Consider the following 20,202-nt stretch of genomic DNA (forward strand, 5'->3'; position numbering starts at 1 on the left):
TGCCATATTTATCTTATAGTAATACTATAATTTAATATTTAATATAAAAAATACGTTTCAATTGGACTTCTATTTTACATACTAAATTTGGCATATGCTAAATTTTGTGCAAAATTTATTAGAAAGATTAGCATACGCTAAATTATAATATATCGAAATTATTTATAAATTTATCATTAACAATAATAAATAATTATAAAATTACAAATTTAGCATTTTATTTAATATTTTACAATAGAGTGAATTCAATATGTGTGCTATTTATCTTTTCTATACTAAACATAATATATACTATATATAAAAGTATGGATAGGGAGGACACATTTACGTTATTGTCATTTTTACTGTATAAAATATACTTATTATTTAAAAATTATTTAAATAATGAATAGAATTAGAATACTAAATAAAATAAACTACTTATAATAATATCTCAAGACAATTGTTTAAGTACTAATTAAAATAAACTACTCTAAATATTCAATAATTATTATTGAATTATTTAACATTCTAATTAAGATAAACTACTTCTAATAAATTATTAATTTAATAATCAGAGTTAAAGTATTTTTAAAACATTTATTAATTTAATTATTATTTAGTATTTTTATTTATATTCTTCGTAAATAAGATAAACCATTTCTAATAAATATAATTATAATTATTTGCCGAGTCATACTATGAGTCACGTGTAAAACACGTAAAATAATATCAATATAAAAAATAGAACATGCAATGAAAATGCTCTAAATATAAATATTTTAATGCTAATCTTACATCAATTTACATTTTACAACATCATGGTGGGATTATTAATTGATGTTGACGATTTCATTTAAAACTTATATTCGCCATGACCTGATAATTGTTGGAAAAATAATTTTATATGACGTCGTAGCATGCAAGTGGAGAAATATATGCTTTAGCGCGCAAAGAACTATATTTATAGCGTAAAGAACTATTTATATATAGACTTAATCTTTTAAAAAATCTGACCTTTTAATTTCTTTTTAATTCTACTCCGATATTAAAAAATTGTCAATTTTTTTTTATTTTTTTATTTTAATTGTACCTTTAAATATTAAATTGATCTTTTTTTTTTTTCAAATTGACCCATTTTTCATTAGATTGATCTTTTTACCTTTTTTTTATTGACAAGTCAAATAAGAATCTTTTTTTCTATTTCGATTCATATTCTAAATAGGAATTCTTTTCCTACTCGCATATTCTAAAAATTTAATCCGGCGTCCACATTAATATTTTTTTAACAGAAAATTGCTCGGTGTATAAAATTGTAAAAAATTAAAATTGATATTTAAATTTGTCAAAATAAAAAATTCATGTTAAATTTACAAAATATGCTTTAATTTATGATTTTTATGCACGTAAGCCTAAACAATAATACCAAATGTTTACTTGTAACGTCAGTTATAGTCAAATTTTTTTAAAATCGGTTTGTATAACCCATTTTAAATATTCAAAACTTTTGTAGTCATTGTCGAATCGAAGAGAAAAAATTGTCATGTCATTCGCCACATCAAGGCGAGTGACATGACAATCTTTGGTTGTTTCACAATTGGCTATTAAAAATTTTAAATATCTCAAAATAGATTAAATCAACTAATTTTAAAAGATTTGGCTATAACTAAGAACGCCCTAAAAAGTTTGGTATTAAAAAAAAATTATCCAAATTATAAATTAAAATATCACATTTAATCTACAAAAATGTGAACTGAAACAATAAAATAAAAGGGCAGGGATGGACTTTGACCATACAATATAAAGTAAAAATATTTATCTATGGAAATCTTTTAATTTATTATTTACAACTTTAAAATATTTCATTTATACAAATGCTTCATTTTGGAACCTTCTTCAATAAAATTTAATATTTTAATCAAGTTCCCTTGATCTAATCAAACATCTTAAGGATCTACCACATGCAAATACAACTTCAGAAACCTTATCAAAATCCCTCAATTTTAATAGAGCATCTATTACATACAAGCTAGAAAACCGAATATAAAAGCAAAAAAAAAAAAGATATCAATCTTTTAATAACAATTTAACTTTTAGTATTAACTATGAAACTATCCATAAAAATAATAATTTAATTGTTAAAAGTACGCTTTCAGTTAAAAAAATTAATTTTATCTAAAAAGTATATTTTCTCTCTCACATATTACGTATCTATTTGTGACTATAAAAAATAAAATATAGTTACAAATTTGATACCTTTATTTTTTCTCAATAAAAAATCTTTCTAATATATTACTAATACGAAACATACAAAGTGAAATATCTTAGGTTAGTAAATTCTTTTTATTTAATAAATAAAAGCTTTTCGAAATGACATGTTTTAAAAAAATTTGGTCCTTTTTTTTAGTTTTTCTCTAATTTTCCCAAAATTTTGATCAACCTAAAAATTTCTAACATACAAGTCCAAATAAAACTATAAACGCGTGGATCGAATCAATGATTCTCATGTACAAGCCAAACATCCAAACATATAAGAAGAAAAGCTTCTAAATACACGCTGACTTTATTGATGTATATTTGTTAAAAACTTACATTAAAGTATTTATAAAAATGTTATTTTTGGAGGTTAGAGCCAAAATTTTGTTTTGTTTAGATAATTTATTATAATAACATCAGAAACTTGAACATGTAGGATGAGTTGTATAGCCCACCACACCCCGCCCGCTAATTCACATGTTGCCACCAAACATCTGTGGACTTTTCATATCCATATTTTACTATTTTAAGTGATAAAATAAAGGGTATCTCGGTATAGCGATTTAATTCAAATGTTCAAAACGTTACGAAACAAATATCCCAATCTTTTATATATTTGCAATTCGTACTTTAAACCGTTTTTCAACAACTTTGTGCATACGTGACAGACATATTAGATACATGTATTGGTATATTAAATTCTAACGTTTTAATTTTTTTAAATAAAATCCTAAACTTTCGTATTTTTACACTCGTAGCCTAAAAAAGGAGATAAAATTGTCGGAAAACTGGTTGAGGCTACAAATTATAAAAATAAAAAAAAATAAAAATTTGTTTTGTAGTATTTTGAACGTTGAAACTAAATCTTCAAAAAAGTGAAACGATGTCTTAAAATAACATTTAAGTATTAATACTTAATGAATAAGGTAGCATAAAAACTCTAAATAACTTAAAACATTTGTTAATTGTCTTTGGAAGAGGAAGCATAAGTTATATAAATAACTTAAAACAATTGTTAATTGTCTTTTTAACTAAACAAACTATCCAAAAAAAAAAGTTAAAAATCCCTTAAAAATTCTAAAAATATATCAATAGACCAGTTATTTTGTCTTTCATTGTTTTCAGTCTAAATTTGTTTATCCAAGGTATATTAGTAAAACTTTTACTAAGTTCAAGCTATTTTACTTAATGAATTTTTTTTTCAACAAATCCTAAAAATGAAGTGAAATTCCACACTTTGTTTTTTTCTACAATTTCAACAAATCCCACTAATGAAGTGGAATTCTATAATTTATTTTTGCCTTCTTTTTGTACAATTTCAACAACCCACTAATAAAGTGGAATTCTAAACTTTTTTTTTTCATTCTTATTCATTTATTTTACAATTTAATAAAACTATTTGTTATTCATTCAATCCTGGTAAAAAAATAAAATAACATTTACTTTATAAAAAATTTGGGGAAAGTATCACCACTGAATAGTATATTTTCAGCACTTCAAATGCTAATTTTAAATTAACAAATTTAGTCTAATTTATATTAAACTATATGTATTTATATCTTAAAATTAAAAATATTTAATATAATTCGACCGATCAAGAAAATAGAAAAGAATTATAAAAGAAAAACTAAAAGTTAAAAGAAAATTGGAAAGTGATGAGAGAATTAAAGAAAATAAGATTCTCTTAGATTTTACTTTTTATGTACTATAAATAACATGTGATAAATAAACAAAGCAACTAAGCATGGAAATATATTATAATAAACAATTTACGTGCACTCTACCCTATAAGTGAATCCCTCTTCATAATTTGGCCAAAGCACATGAAAATTAACCAAAAAAACACAAAACTTCATCTCTCTCTCTCTATCTCAATTTCTGCAACTTTCATATTATTTGCAAAAATGGAGTTTGGAAGTATTCTCCAGTTTATTGAAAACAAGAACATTTTGGTCATTGGTGCAACTGGGTTTTTAGCAAAGAGTATATTTATAAGTTTTTTTTTTACTTTGTTCTTCTTTTGTGATCTTTTATAATATATTAATCTTATTTTCTGTGCAGTTTTTATAGAGAAAATATTGAGAGTGCAACCAAATGTGAACAAACTGTATCTTCTTTTAAGAGCTGCAGATGCTAAGTCTGCTTCTCAACGCTTGCAAAATGAGGTATTTTCTCTCTTCCTAATTTAATTAATTTCTTTAACTTTTAATGCAGCTTTTGATTTTTCTTTTTTGGCAGCTGTTGGGGAAGGACTTATTTAGAGTTGTGAGAGAAAAATGGGGATCAAATCTGAACTCTTTCATTGCTGAAAAAATAGTTCTTGTGCCTGGTGACATAGCTTGTGATGTGGGCTTGGGAGTGAAGGATCCCGATTTGAGGGATGACATGTGCAGAGATTTAGATGTTATTGTTAATTTAGCTGCAACAACAAACTTTGATGAGAGGTATTTAATTTTTGATTACTTAACTAATCATGCTCATGCATGCATGATTTCTTTCTTAATAATTAAACACAGTAATCATACATGATTTCTTTCTTAATTATAACTTAAAAGCTATAATGATCATGCATGATTTCTTATAATTACTCTTTTTATCTGAAATTATTAAAAAAATGCATATTAGGTAAACAAACTAAAGATTAAAAGTTTTTTTTATATCTTTGATAAATATTACTATAATTGGATAATGTGAAAGGGTTAGTCTACGGATGACGTGATGAACTGAATCTACCTAAAAAATTCTCTGTATAGTTGTTCTCGAATAAATTAATCACTTCATATTCCGATATAAAATGCTTCAATGAAAAATTAATTATTAAATATTATTTTTATGTCTAGAAAATTACACATAAGTAAAACTGAAAAGAACGATAAAAAAATTAATTTAACCAATTAAACTATATTTTACTTGATTTTATATTTTGTTCAACGATTTATCATATAAGGAAGGACAGAGTATTAGTTTTCACGAATAATAAGTAATCAGCTGAAGATGATTTGTTTTTAAATAATTTGATGCAGATATGATGTGGCACTTGGTCTCAACACTATGGGTGCTAAGAATGTCTTATGCTTTGCCAAGAAATGTGTTAAACTCAAAGTTCTTGTTCATGTTTCCACTGGTTAGTATAAATTCCTTTCGGCCAAAGGTGAAAAATTAAATTATTCGGTTAATATTTTTTATCACTGGACCTTTTAATAATTTTTAATAGTGCAATTTTATTAAATTTTTTTAAAACAAACCCTTATATTTTAATTTAATTTTGGATATTTAACTCTCAATTTTCACCATTCAAAAACATTGAAAACTTGAATGGTAAAAAAATAAATTAAAAGGTTTATATGCTATTTTTGAAAAACTAATTTTTTTTTCATACATTCTACCATTCCTTTTTACCATTATAATTTTTATATTTTACCAAATATATTTAGATAAAATATATTTATCCAACCATAACTGTGTCTAATTTGTTAAATATTTTATAATATTAAAATTTTGTCAATTCAATCGATCATTTTTTGACTTTTATCAAATTTGGGCGCAACTTATTTAAAACTGACATGACATAATACTATAAGTCAATGAATATAAAACTTGATTACCTTGACATATACATTGCACCGTCAGCTTAAAATTAGGCATGAATATATTTAACAATATTCAAAAATATAATAGGTTAAACTGATAAAATTTTAAAATTATAATATATTTGATAAAGGAGATATAATTGTCGATAGATTCCTTTTGTGGGGAAAAAAAATCATTCCTAATTATTTTTTACAATTTCTTTCAATTGTTTTTAGTTCTGATATATATACGACTAATATAATTAAATCCTCTTTTCAGCATATGTTTGTGGAGAAAAGGCAGGACTGATTTTGGAGAGCCCGTGTAAAATTGGAGAGACACTGAATGGTATTTCAGGGCTAGACATTGATGAAGAGAAAAAGTTGGTTGATGATAAATTAAATCAACTCCAAGCTGAAGGAGCTTCTGATCGTGAAATCAAAGATGCCATGCAACAAATGGGCAATCAAAGGTATATACTAATTACTCTTCAAACTACCTAATATTTACTTGGGATATCTTTAATTACATTTATATATTTTCACTTGTCATGATAAAAATTGATTAAGTTGTTTCAACTCGGTCTCTCAATTTGCAATTCGAAATTAAATAATTTATTTTCATCAATTAATGACGATACTCTCTATTTTTAGAGCAATTAAGTATAAATTTTACAATATGAACAAATATAGGGATTATGATGATTTAATTTTTCCTTGATTGACCTAAAAATAGAGAGTATTGTCATTAGTCGATAAAAATAGAGAGCTTTGTCCTTAATTTATCAAAATAGTTGAGAGTGAATTATTTGATCCCGAATTACAAGTTCAGATTCCAGATTGATTTTGGTCAAAAAATTTATTTATTCATAATGATTGACCAAATTGAATAAACATCCTTTAAAATGATTGTAATACTCTGATCTGTAAATTTTGAGAATTTATAAAATGATAGAGGATCAAATTGATAAAAGCCTAAACTCATCACAAAATCTATTTACTATTAACTTTTATTTCACTTAATCGTTAACAAACAATTTAATTTAGTTAAATAGTTTTTTAACTATATATTTTGTACCCCTTTTTATATGAAACTTTGTCGTTTTGATTGACATGAAATAAAAATATTTTTTTATATATAATTTTATCCACATAAGGATCATGAGTGTACAAAATAAATGGTTAAAAAACTACTTAAATTTAAAATATTAATCAAAGATCAAGTGAAATAAAGATAAAGGTATAAAAACTTTATGATGGGTTTAGCTTGACAAAAATAAAATATTATGTGATCTTCTAACTTATTTTTATAATAACATTGTTTATAATTAAGGAATTACAGTTTCTATATCAAATTATCTGTCTAGTTTTATAAAAATATGTAAATATATTATTTTTAAAATAATTTTATCATTATAATTAAACTTTTATTATTATTGATTTTTTAAATACAATTATCAGAATTTGAGTTATCAAATTGTTGAAATTACTTTTTAAATATATTTCTATTAGTTTGATTATAATTATATATGGACGTATATAATTATTTTGTTATTCTTAAAACAATAAAAGAAAAAAAAATGCAAACTTAGAAAAGAAGATATAGAATTTATAATCAAAAAATCTTTTGGATTAATAAATTAATTATTTATATATGTACATGACATGAGTAGGGCAAATATGTATGGATGGCCAAACACATATGTATTTACAAAGGCAATGGGAGAGATGATTGTAGGACATCTTAAAGACAATCTGTCTGTAGTAATCTTACGTCCCACAATTGTAACCACTACTTACAAAGAACCCTTCCCTGGTTGGGTCGAAGGGGTCAGGTATGCTCTCATTTTTATTTTCTCTATAATTTTCAATATTATTTATATATGTACATGCATAAATTATTGGAATACATTTGTTTGGTTTAAAGTTATTAATGGAACCAAAATGAAGGATATTGTATATATAAAAAGGCTTAATTTGTTTTTTTTTTTTTGCAAATTGATTACAATAGTTGTGAATTAGTTATTTGATCTAAAGTCAACTGCTTTATTAGATGAATTGACATTCAATTACTGGATATGTCTTGATTTAATTATACTGTTGCAGGACTATTGACAGTTTGGCAGTTGGTTATGCCAAAGGAAGATTGACATGCTTTCTTGGTGATATTAATGGAATAGTTGATGTGGTAGGTTTATCTTCCATAACTGAGCACTTGATCAATATATTTATATTACGACCGAATTCTTGACAATCTTCGTTTAATTAATTAAAATATTTAAATAGATTTAGAATTATATGCTTAAGTCAAAAAGGATGTTTACGTGAGGATATATGTGTACATTATGCTTAAATCGAACTTAATCGAATTAATCTTTTTGGACTTATACCGAATTGAAATTTTAAGATGATTTAACTGAACTTGTCATTGTTTTTTGATTTAGTTCGATTTGCACTAAAAGTAACTGAATTATTTTACATTTGAAACCAAATTAAAGCGAAATATTAATATTTTTATAATATTAGATTAAACCGAACCAAATTTATAGTTTTGGTTTGAATTTTACATGCATCCGACAAGAGGGTGAGTTATAAATAATGGAATTATTATTAGAATGTCATATAATCGTTTTTTTTTTTTATGAATTGATTATTTGACAGATACCCGCGGACATGGTGGTGAATGCAATAATAGTGGCGATGGCAGCTCATGCAAATGGAGCATCAGAGAATGCAATTTATCAAGTAGGTTCGTCAGTAAAAAATAGTGTAAGATATAGTAATCTTCAAGATTATGCATTTTACTACTTCACAAACAAACCATGGATCGGTAAAAATGGCAAGCCCGTGAAGGTCGGCAAGGTTAAAGTCTTGAACAGTATGGCTAGCTTCCATAGATACATGGCTCTCCGTTACTTGCTTCTGCTCAAGGTTAGTTCCAATTTTCGGATAAACAATTCTCAGAGTATTCAAACTATTATTTTATTTTATTTTGAAAATTAAATTTTAACTCGTCTTATTTTAGCTAAATAGTACTCCCTCAGTTTAATTTTAAAAGTCTCATATTTCATTTTAAAATTTTCCATTTATGATGTTCAATTTCTATTTTTAAAATATTTTTACATAAAACTTCTATTTTTACCTTTTTTAAATCACTTTGAAAGAACTAATATGCAAAATTCAGCTATTATTAATAAGTGTAAAACAAAAAAAATATGAAAAGATAAAAAAATAAATATTTTTTTAATCTGTGTGTAAAAGTAAATTAGACTTTTAAAATAGGACAAAATGAGTAATTTAATTTTTACAGTGATTTTTCAGCCAAAAAATATATACATAGCAACCATTTTTTTCACGTATGAACAATGGAGGATCCATTTTTTTCTAGCTCGGGCTAAATGATCTGGTCTATCTGCAGTCCAAACTTAATTTTTTTTTATTGGCTCGACTTCACTATAAACTCAAAGTATATTTCTCTTAAAAGTTTTTGATGCAGCCTGAACTATAAGTCTACTTGAGTTTATGAGTGGTTTTTCCTTGTGTATGCATAATTTAGCATAGAAAATTTCCGCCCTAATATAATTATGCATACATGATGAATTTTCAAGTAAAAAACAATTGTCATATAATAATGATGATAAGCAAAAATCAATTGTCACGTATGCATATATACCCGGACTATATTCTGTTGATATAAAATTAAAATTTAATAATTAAAATAAAAAACCAAACTTACTTACTAAATTGAAATAAAATAATAGTTTGACTGCCATGATAATTGACTATCCTCTAATTTTTACTCATTATACTTCATTTAGGACCCTTATTTTTAAGCTCAATATCTCATAAATAGAGCAAAAGATCACTTTAACCTCTCAACTTGCGTTAAAATATAAAAAAAGTCCAAAATAGTGAAACCGGATAATTTATATTCTGAATTTGTGTAAATCGGGTCACCCCCCTCCCCCTTTTTGATGACGTGTCATTTTAATTGGAGAATGAATTTATAAATCATAATTTACTCTAATTAATTTTAATTAAATACTAATTAATCATAATTAAACTTTAATTAAAATAAACTAAATTAAGGATTTTTTTGAACTTTTCTTAAAAAAATTCAAATATTTTCCAGGCTTTATTTCTTCAACAGATTAGCCGGAAAAATTTCCGACCAATCAATTATGTGAAGAACAAACTCGTATGGATATACTCTTCATCTTCGAACAGATCTAAATGGGTCTGTTCTTCAAAAAAAGACGCACCAATGGGCCTGTTCAACGAGGAGCAGATCTGCTCCTCGTCTGAGGAGCGCGAGGAGCAGGCGAGGAGGAGCACGAGAAGCAGGCGAGGAGGAGCTCCACCTCGCCTGAGATCTAAAAGAAAATAAAAAAAATCTTTTTGTAAAAAAGTACGAAAGATCCTCTATATTTTTAGTAAAAAATAATTAGATATAAAAGTTTTAAAATTAAAAAAATTAATCTTTTTTAAAATTATCATGTGTTAAAGTAAAAAATTGGAAAAAAAATTAAAACCATTTAAATTTTTTTTACCATCAAATACCACTTTGATAAAAGAAACCACCATCAAATATCGGAGAGTGTGCCTCACTTTCTGGGGTGAGAGGAGGATTTTTGACCGGATTTAAACACAAATTCAAAATAAAAATGATTATGCTTTCAATTTTGAACTTTTTTGATATTTTAATACAAGTTGAGAAGATAAAATCATTCGTTCCTCATAAATTTATAAAGAACTTCATAATACTAATAAATAAATATATTATTCATTATTTTTTTTAAAATAATCATTAAAAAGTTTCTGAAATCATATTAACATTACTAGTTTATCACTTATATTTTTAGAATGAACTATTCTTTCCAAAATTTAAGTTATTTAATTGTCTATCCTTCCGTTGAAATATTGATATCGTCAATTTTTAATTGATAAAAATAATCAATTTGAACCTCGGTTTCTTTTGACAAAAAAAAAACTCAATTTAAAATTTACTACAAATGATTTTTAAAATCTCTAACAATTAAATAATTTAATTAATAATAAAAAATAACATTATATATAGTTTTTATTAATTATTTGTTAATTTAAATTTTTTATTAAAATTCAAGAAATATTTATTATATATAATACTGGGGTTATTGATCTAATATTAAATTCAAACTACCTAAAAATAAGTTTTTACAAATTTTATAGGGTTAAGTCCATAAAAAATCACGACCTTCACACGAAATTTTATTTTAATCACAACTTTTAAATGTTTGCATTTAAAGGCACGACCTTTAATTTTGTTTCAAATCTATCAACAAAGTAAAATTCGGTGCATATTTTTTAACGAAAAATTAATAATCCTACATACTATAACCGAAAGATAATAATATTTGGTGTCGATTTATAATTTGAGTCTTTAATTAATGGTTTAATGAAGAATTTAGTAAAAACAAATACAAAAAATGAAAAGTCATGGTTTTATATGACAACTTTTAAATGTCGTAATTAAAATAAAATTTCGTGTAAAGGTCGTGATTTTTATGGAATTAATCCAAATTTATATAACTATCAGTACCAGCACGTGATTGGCATATGCTCCGGTATCCAAATTATTTTGATAGTGTCAGTACCGGCACATGTTGCTATGAACAATTTTATTTCATCAAAATAATTTTTTTGCTTTGTCATTATGAAATGACTCTGAAAATAAAGTAACCCTACATATAATAAGTAAAAGACCGAGCCATTTATCATAATTCTTTATTAAGACTTATTTCCTAATGTTTTAGCATAAAACTATTTTGGATGCAAATAATATAAAGGTTAATCATAAAAAAAAATCCATTTTTTAAACTTTTTTATATTGTGAATTTTCTAAACCATCACTCTTATCTTATTTTTTTAATTTTCAATCTTTATTATTTTTTAGTTTTTTTTTAAATTAGTATTTTATTTGTAAAAAAATTAAATGTCTTTCATATTAGACACATCATCTTAAAGATGTAATATTTAAAATATTAAAGATGTATTTAGAACACGTTCTAAATACAAATGATATATTTAAAAAAAAAGATAAAACTCTAAATTAAAAAAGTAGATATAGGTGAAACTAAAAACTGAAAAAATGGGGTAAAATAAATGTTTTTCTAAAGTTTGAAATATAAAAATATTAGAATATTTTTGGATGTTCAGGCCCAATAATAAATACTGAGATTATTAATTTCTGAAACACAGGGACTAGAAGTGGTAAACACAGCATTTTGCCATTATTTTGAGGGGCTGTACAGTGATCTTAATAGAAAGATCAAGTTTGTGATGAGATTAGTGGAGCTTTACAGGCCCTACTTGTTCTTTTGTGGAGTGTAAGTCTTTCTAGTTTACATTCATTACTTTTAAATAATTAGTTCTAAATTATTGTTTTCCTTGTACATTTCATAAAATTATTATTTTTCAATAGATTTTCTTTATAATATCTATGACCAAATTAGCATAAATATTTTAAAAAATAATTTTGACAGTCTGATTTGTCGATTTTGTGAGTCCTAACAATTATATCCAGTAAATATAAATGATAAATATGAAGAGTCTAATTAATAAACATAAAATTTATTTCCATATTTTTTGTTAATTTATGATAAATTAAATATTTTTTTGCAAATCTTCAATTGTAATAAATCTATTGTAAAAAAAATATATTAATTTTCATGAACTTTGACATATAATTTTTATAATATTTTCTTCAAGTATGTACTGTTTTATCATAGATATAAGTTAAGAGATCAAAATATATTTTGTATTTATCAATTAAACTTTTTTATTTTTTTTGTTTAATACTTGAATGTAATTGTCATAATTTGTAAAATTGACCAAGTCGAAATTTATAGATAAATAAATTTAGTTTTTCTTAGTTCTTTTATAAACCTCGCCACAATATCAATTCAATTAATTTGGTACATATGCATAAATAATTTACGTGCAGATTTGATGACATGAACACGGAAAGATTGCGAATGGCAGCTAAAGAGAATGGTACGGAGACTGATTTGTTCTATTTCGATCCAAAATCCATTAATTGGGATGATTACTTCACAAATATTCATATTCCTGGTATTGTAAAATATGTTTTTAAATGATAGATAATGGGCAAAAATACATTTATTTAACATTTAAGTTGTTTTGTTTCCAATAAAGTTGTATTCACATTTAATATTTTACTGTTTTAACTTTTAACCTTATTGATAGCCATAAAATTACGGCTATTTTCTATATTATTTTAGTGTAGTTATGTGTTTGTTTTTGAACTTTTTTATACTTATTTCATGCAATAATCCAAATTCAGTAGTTGAATCATAAGTACTATAAGGCACTTAAACCATCCTCATACTTTCGATGTGGAATGTTACATTTCGTGTTTGAGCATTTCAAACATAATGCGAGTGTGTTCCACGAGTTTAAAGCCATTTGGAAGCCAATATCGGAATTGAAGTATAGCGAAAACATGGTCTCAAAACACAAATATCACTTAATTTTAATAGAATCAAGAACAAGAACTAATGCTTGAACCATGAAAAACAATAATTATCAGATGCTAGAAAAACCTCAAATTATAAGAGAAACAAAGTTCAAGAACTCATGATCTTGTTGTAAAATATTCATTCTTTGTTCATCTGAAGTAATCCATGCTTCGACCCCTTTACCATCTTTTGCATCAACAAATACTATCAGGTTTTTAAATTCTTGTCCAGGTTTTCCCATCACACCAACCTAGTAAGGCTCTTCCCATCCAAATTTAGATCTTGGGCAAAAATGTCAGGCTCTTCCTATTGAAGAATGTTGCTTCGGCTGATACTACAGATTCAATTGTTGCTGCTGAGAGTAATCAGGGAGCTGCTGCCATTGGTTCAAACTTACATGCCACGGATTGCTGAGCTATAGCTGAGCTCGAGATTCCTTAATAACTGTTTTTAATGTATCTAGACTACAATTAGTGGTGGTTAGATTCATTTAGCATGTTTGTATCTTGGATCACACGTTGAAAGTGTGATACCAACTGCCTTGGTAAGTAAAAGGATAATTTGTACTCATTTGCATTTTTTAATGAGAAAAAGCTTATTTCTTAATAAGCTTAATCACCAAAAAAAACCCCACCTTTTAGCCCCTTTTCAAATGCACCCTGACATTGCAATTTTGTCAGTTGCGCCCTAATTCGCACCTTTGGTTTTCAATTCCACCCTCAAGTACTAAATTGATCTTTTTTTCATCTGAAAAAGTTAAAATAAGTCATCTATTTTTAACTTTTTATGTGAAAAAGAGTTCAAACAAGTACTTTATAAGGGTTTTTATGAATTTTTCCCGAGTGAAAAAAGTCCAATTTGATTTTGAGGGTGGAATTGAAACCCAGAGGTGCGAATTAGGGTGCAACTGACAAAATTGCAATGTCAGGGTGCAACTAAAAAGGGGCTAAAAGTTAGGATTTTTTTGGTGATTAAGCCTTCTTAATATGGTATCAAAGCAATTTGCTCTATATTTCTTCATTTTCTCAGCTGCATTTTGCTAATTTTCTCAGTAAACAAACACTTTTTCTTCATCAATTTCTTTTTCAAGGCTATTTTTTGTTATCAATGGCAAATTCTTTTGCAAGACTTGAAGATATTCCTTCACGTCCTTATTGTGTTCATCCGAGTGAGAATCCCTCACTATTGCCGGTTACAAATATGTTAACTGAACAAAATTATCATTCATAGTGCAGAGCCATGAAAAAAGCATTGATCTCTAAAAACAAGTTAAAGTTTATTGATGGAAGTATTCCTATTCCTCACAGGAATGACCCTTCCTTTCCAGCATGGGAGAGGCGCAATAATATGGAGTGTTTATGGCTGACTAGAGCAGTAAGTAGTTCTATCTCATATAGTTTGTCTTGTATAGACAATGATATTGATTTGTTGCAAGATTTACGAGAATACTTTTCTCAAATTGATGTTGTGAGAATTTCAGATCTTCAAGAGAAGTTTTATTCTTTTGAATAGTATAATATGAATGTTACTGACTATTTTACTCACCTGAAAATGCTTTGCGATAAGCTTGGAAGTCCCAGACCGATACCAAACTGTGCTTGTAATCCAGCTTGTTCATGTATGATGCTGAGAAAAATCAAAGATTATTTCTCTAATGATAAGGGTCTAAATGATAAATTTGGAGTCCTCAAGCCACATATAATGATGATGAAGCTTTTGCCTCCAACTAATAAAGCTTTCTTAATGATGATCTAGTATGAAAGGCAACTTACATCTGGAAATAATGCTATTGAATCTAATGTTTTCTATTCCAAAAGTCATGGACATTATTCCACTAACATTATTCAAGAAATGACAGATAATTCTACTTCTGTTTCTGAGGAGCCAAGTGTTTTCTACAGCAAAGGAACCCTGCTTATGTGAATAGTGGATCAAAACCAAATTTTTTGGCTTCAGTCAAAACAAGTAAACAATATGTTCTTATTGTGGAAAGGAAGGACACAGAGTTGATATTTGCTAAATGGATAATAGATACAGGGGCTACAGATCATATAACGTGCAATTCACAATTGTTTAAGTCTTCTAAACCTGTTTATAATATGGTTCTAAGGCTGCCTAATGTTGAACAAGTTCATATTGCTGCTATAGGAGACATTCAATCCAGTCCCTTATTATTACTCAAATATGTCTTGTATGTGCCAAGTTTTAGTTTCAATTTGATATTAGCCAACAAATTGACTAATGCTTCTCATTTATGTTTGATTCTATTTAAAATATATGTTTAATTCAGGATATGAACAGATTCATGATGATTGGATCAGCTAGCAAAAGGGATGGTTTATACTCGCTCACGTTGATTTCTTCTTCTGCTTCATTTTGTAATTTTGTATCTGCTAAACTTTAGTCGGCAGCTGGGATATGGCACTTTAGATTGGGACATCCATTTGAGTCCAAAATTGTCACGACCCATTTTCATGAATCGTGACCGGCGCTAGGGTATGGGTATGGTTGTACCAAAACCCGTAGCAAGCCTTGCGGATAACCATATAAGTACATAAACCTGCAAGAAACCCATGCTCGGGAGCAACCGAGACTTCAACCTAATTCTAGCAGTTTATAATAATCACATTTATATATTAAGTGCTCGAACAACTGCGAGTCTCCAACATGGCATAAATACATATTAACCCAAGTTAATATAAGAATGCTAAATAAAATATAAATCAATTGAATAATTGTATAACAAGTATTAGACAAATAAGACTTCTAATTACTACTGCGGTCTAAGAATAAAATCAATTTAATAACTTTAATAAAAATAAGACCTCCGAGGAAATAAAGAATCGGAGACCAGCTGACTCGCTCAAAATCATAACCCTGGAAAATTGGGAAAACAACGGGGTCAGATATACTGAGATGAGTTCATATAACTATTTACATTTATTAAGTGAAAACCTTTAAAACACTTTTAAAACATTTGTAAAGCAATTTATCATTATGGATAAGTATTGAAACCCTAAACCACAATATACTAAATCCATTGTCGTGTCGGTGAGACGTATCTCAATAACCGATCCCCGACTGTCACTCGAATAAAACATGTGAGTCCCAGGAGATGTATCTTCCACCGGCGCCCTCACTAGGTGAGACGTATCTCTAACCTACCTCAAATACCATATATGATCATACCGGTGCGCACACAGTCTCGATGATGCCCATCGAGTAGCCCGTTCCAATTCAGATCCATAATGCCGAAAACAGTTCGAAATCTGTTTATACAATATATACATATATACAAAATACAATTTACTTAATAAAGCGGTAAATAGCGATATAAACTCACTGCTTGCTAATCCACGTGAAAACTCCTGGCAAGCAGCCTAAACTCGGTTCGTCTCAAAAGCACGAACAGTCGACGAGTCTAAACAAATATAAATAATCATTAAAAACAGATCCTAACTCTATGGAGTACTAGACACCACATAGGACTAGCACAAACAACAAGTCAAGGTAAAGTCAAACAGAGTAAACACAATACTCAAATAATTATACAGTTAACAACAAGTCAAGTTTATCGAGTTCTCGCTTTAAAGTCCTTTTCAGAAAATATTATTTAAATATTTATTAGATAATAACCCAAGTTAAAATCCATATCAGTGAGTCAGCCGAGTTATCAAAACTACCAAGCTTCTTCCCACTTGTCGGGCGACCAAAGTCTAACCCGACCTAAAAGCTTTATCAAAGTATAAACCCAAGTTTATAATTTTAAAACAGCTTTAATAAATAATATATTACCCAAATTATAAACCATAGTTTATAATTAAATATAACATTGATAAAATAATTATACTTATATCCCAATTATAAACCATAGTTTATAATTATGAAAATAACTTTGATAATTAAAAATCAAAATTTAAAACGGAACTCAATAGCTTAAAGTTCAAGTAACCAAAGTTACAATCAAATACTTAACTAAAATAAGTTAAGAAAACGTTAGGGGCTAAACTGTAAATTAGCCAAGTTGACATTTCAATCAAAATTAAATATAATTACCCGAGTAATTATATTAATTAAGTTATAAAATATTTATCGTTTTCAAATTGCCCAATTATAAATTAAAATGAAATCAAAGTTATTATCACAATAATGACAATAGCTAGAAACAATCTTGAGGGGTTCAATTGATTAAAACAATAAACAATGAGAATTCAAATAGTTAAGACAATTTTAACCCATGACTTAAAAATACCATTAGCCATCTCCTACATACAAAATCATGATTTCCCCGCCAACCACCATTTGAAAAACATCAAACATGTCAAGCCAAGAATGTAAGGTTTCTGAGTTTAGAAATCTAAATATTAATGAACCTCTAAACCTAAACTACCTAAAAGCGTGAAACCAAACCCACGGCAGCCATAACAACTACGACATCTCAAGATTTACGGCGGCAACAAAGAACTTTCAAACGGCGAATTGAGACAACACCGAAGAACAATCACAATTCAAGTAAAAGGGTTTATTACTACATATATGAAAGATTACAGCAAGGCCATGGCAACCAGAATTCAAAAAGAACAACATTAGCAACGTGTGAAATCGACGGCGAAACGAACGGCATAGGAACGGGAGAATTTTACGTACCAATTTTCGATACCATTGCCTTAGGATTATAGAGGACGATAAGCACGAAGCAACGCAGAAACCCATCTCGGAACGGTGCTAAAAAAAATGTAGAGACATGAGTTATACAACGGCAAAGCGATACCGAAAGGTTAACACGAAGAAGAGTAACGAAATCTTACCGAATCCACGAGCGAAGAAGAGGGATGAAGGATGTAATGTTTCAGAGCGTTTTGACAAGGTGGGACGGCTAGGGTTTGTGTTAAATTTAGGGTTTTAAAAGAATAAAAGAAAAGGGTCGTGTGGTAACAGGTCTATCCGCAGAAATAGGTGTGCGATCGCACACCTGAAGTGTGCGTTCGCACACTGCACAACTTCAAGAGTGTGCGTTCGCACACTCGCACACTACTCCAATTTGACTTAAATGTTGATCCAACGGTCAACTTTTTATTATGCACTACATATCCAAAGATGAGCCCGATCCAACGGTGCAATTGGGAGATATGAATGGTTTATCAAAACACGTCAGATTTAGAAGGCACACGAACGCAACATCGATTGTAATTCGGATACAAATCAAATCGTCATCGAAACTTCACGCGACACGTGCGACATATACAAGATACAACTCCAACCCCAAATAAAGTTTCACACTTGCTAAGTCCACCATTAATAATCCGAAACTAAGTCGGAAACACAACAAAACCATGACTGAAAAATACAGGATATTACAAAAATAAAGAAGCTTCAAGATATTGATTCAGCTTTTTCTTATTTCAAGAATGTTACTTGTGAAATTTGTCATTTAGAAGAGCAAAGAAAACTTCCTTTTCCTTTAAGTGAATCAAAGAGCAATAATGACTAGGGAAGTAACTTTTCTTAGCAAATTGTAAGGAAGTAGAACTTTTCTAGTACTTTTGTTGGATTTTCCTAATTTTACCTTAACTCTTTTTTTTCTTCTAAAATTCATATAATTCTTTTTATTTACTTTAAAAAATATACCTATATTATTTTATAATCATTATTTATAACAAAATTAAATATTTTATTTAATATTTTTATATTATGAAAAATTAAACTAAAAAATACAATTTTTAAATTTTAATATTTAAAAACTCTTTCAAATAGTACTTGAATCGTTAAACAAATGTTAATGAGCAAAAATTAAATTATTTATTGCTCGATTTAAAAAAATACTTATATGTTAACAATATAAAAATTATTAGAGAACATTTATGTATTTTAATTAAAAATAAAAGAACAAAGAGTCTACGCGCACCCTAAACTTGTGACACCGAGTCATCTAACCCAATTTATACTTTTTTTAGCAATTAACCCCAAAACTCTTCATTTTTAGGTCAAATAACCCCATAATTGTATTTGTAAAACGCGTAAAATATAAATCGGAGGTGAGAGATGTAAAAAAATAATTAGATACCTCCCTAATTGTTGCGATATAATTATCCTAAATCTATTTTTTGAAATAAAAATGTAAATTATGGGGTCATTTGACCCAAAAATGAAGAGTTTTGGGGTTAATTGTTCAAAAAATATATATTGGGGTAGAAGACCCCGTGTCACAAGTTCAGGAGGCGCGTTGACCCTTTGTTCAAAAATAAAATATATATTATACGAAAATCAATTTCATACTTTCCGGCAAGTAAAAATCGAAACAAGCAACATTAATCAAACTTCATGGAAAATTAACTTTCCAGGAACTATACTTTTCGGAAAGTTAACTTTCCGGTAGTAAAAATCGAAACAAGCAACATTAATCAAATTTTATGGAAAGTTAACTTTCTGGAAATTGCTATAAAACGAACCAAGTGAGATCTTAACGTCTAATAAGATTATCAAATAAATTTGTATTTTACTTTTTTTAATCAGAATATTAATGTATGTGAAAATATAGTATATTAGCCCGTGAGATAATAAACTTTTAGTCATAGTTTATTTTGGTTTTGAAATTTCAATTTCTTTCCATAACTTTAATTTATATCATAGGCGGTGGAATTTGAATAGGTTCAAATCAATACCTATTGATGTAGCATACAATAATTGAATAAATATTTTTTATTTTCAAATATTTTCACTTGACGGAGTTAAAACTATTATGTTAAGAGGACCAAATTATAATAAATATTATACACGTAGAGATAATTTTTGAAAATAAACGAGGTCAAATCATAATTTTATGTATTGAATTAAATAATTTTTGAAAGTTAAGGGGCCAAAGCCTTCTCCAGTCCCTGCTC

At 27.4% G+C, this 20,202-nt stretch overlaps 1 protein-coding gene and 2 long non-coding RNA genes across 3 annotated transcripts; 2 read left to right on the plus strand and 1 right to left on the minus strand.

Annotated features, from left to right (window-relative positions):
• Positions 1-3,976: 3,976 nt before the first annotated feature.
• Positions 3,977-13,073, plus strand: LOC126664270 (fatty acyl-CoA reductase 3-like). The gene is made up of 10 exons (XM_050356578.2): positions 3,977-4,218; positions 4,297-4,400; positions 4,474-4,679; positions 5,259-5,359; positions 6,085-6,277; positions 7,478-7,639; positions 7,911-7,992; positions 8,466-8,735; positions 12,042-12,169; positions 12,787-13,073. The coding sequence occupies exons 1-10, from the start codon at positions 4,059-4,061 to the stop codon at positions 12,938-12,940; spliced, it is 1,560 nt and encodes a 519-aa protein (XP_050212535.1). The 5' UTR covers positions 3,977-4,058; the 3' UTR covers positions 12,941-13,073.
• Positions 13,074-14,097: 1,024 nt separating this feature from the next.
• Positions 14,098-15,563, plus strand: LOC126664272 (uncharacterized). Its single transcript, XR_008789904.1, has 2 exons — positions 14,098-14,695; positions 15,180-15,563. It is a non-coding gene; the product is annotated as an uncharacterized LOC126664272 (long non-coding RNA).
• Positions 15,564-16,026: 463 nt separating this feature from the next.
• LOC126664273 (uncharacterized) lies at positions 16,027-16,740 on the minus strand. The gene is made up of 2 exons (XR_007637387.2): positions 16,665-16,740; positions 16,027-16,198 (listed from the first exon to the last, which is right to left on the minus strand). It is a non-coding gene; the product is annotated as an uncharacterized LOC126664273 (long non-coding RNA).
• Positions 16,741-20,202: the final 3,462 nt, after the last annotated feature.

This window comes from Mercurialis annua, linkage group LG1-X, assembly GCF_937616625.2.
Source record: "Mercurialis annua linkage group LG1-X, ddMerAnnu1.2, whole genome shotgun sequence".
Classification (NCBI taxonomy): Eukaryota; Viridiplantae; Streptophyta; class Magnoliopsida; order Malpighiales; family Euphorbiaceae; genus Mercurialis; species Mercurialis annua.

Bases quoted from the DNA above. Each gene is read 5' to 3' on its own strand.
- LOC126664270 (XM_050356578.2), top strand. From the start codon at position 4,059: ATGAAAATTAACCAAAAAAACACAAAACTTCATCTCTCTCTCTCTATC. The intron at 4,219-4,296 runs GTATATTTATAA...TTTTCTGTGCAG, and splicing joins AACTGGGTTTTTAGCAAAGA to TTTTTATAGAGAAAATATTG. The intron at 7,640-7,910 runs GTATGCTCTCAT...ATACTGTTGCAG, and splicing joins GGTTGGGTCGAAGGGGTCAG to GACTATTGACAGTTTGGCAG.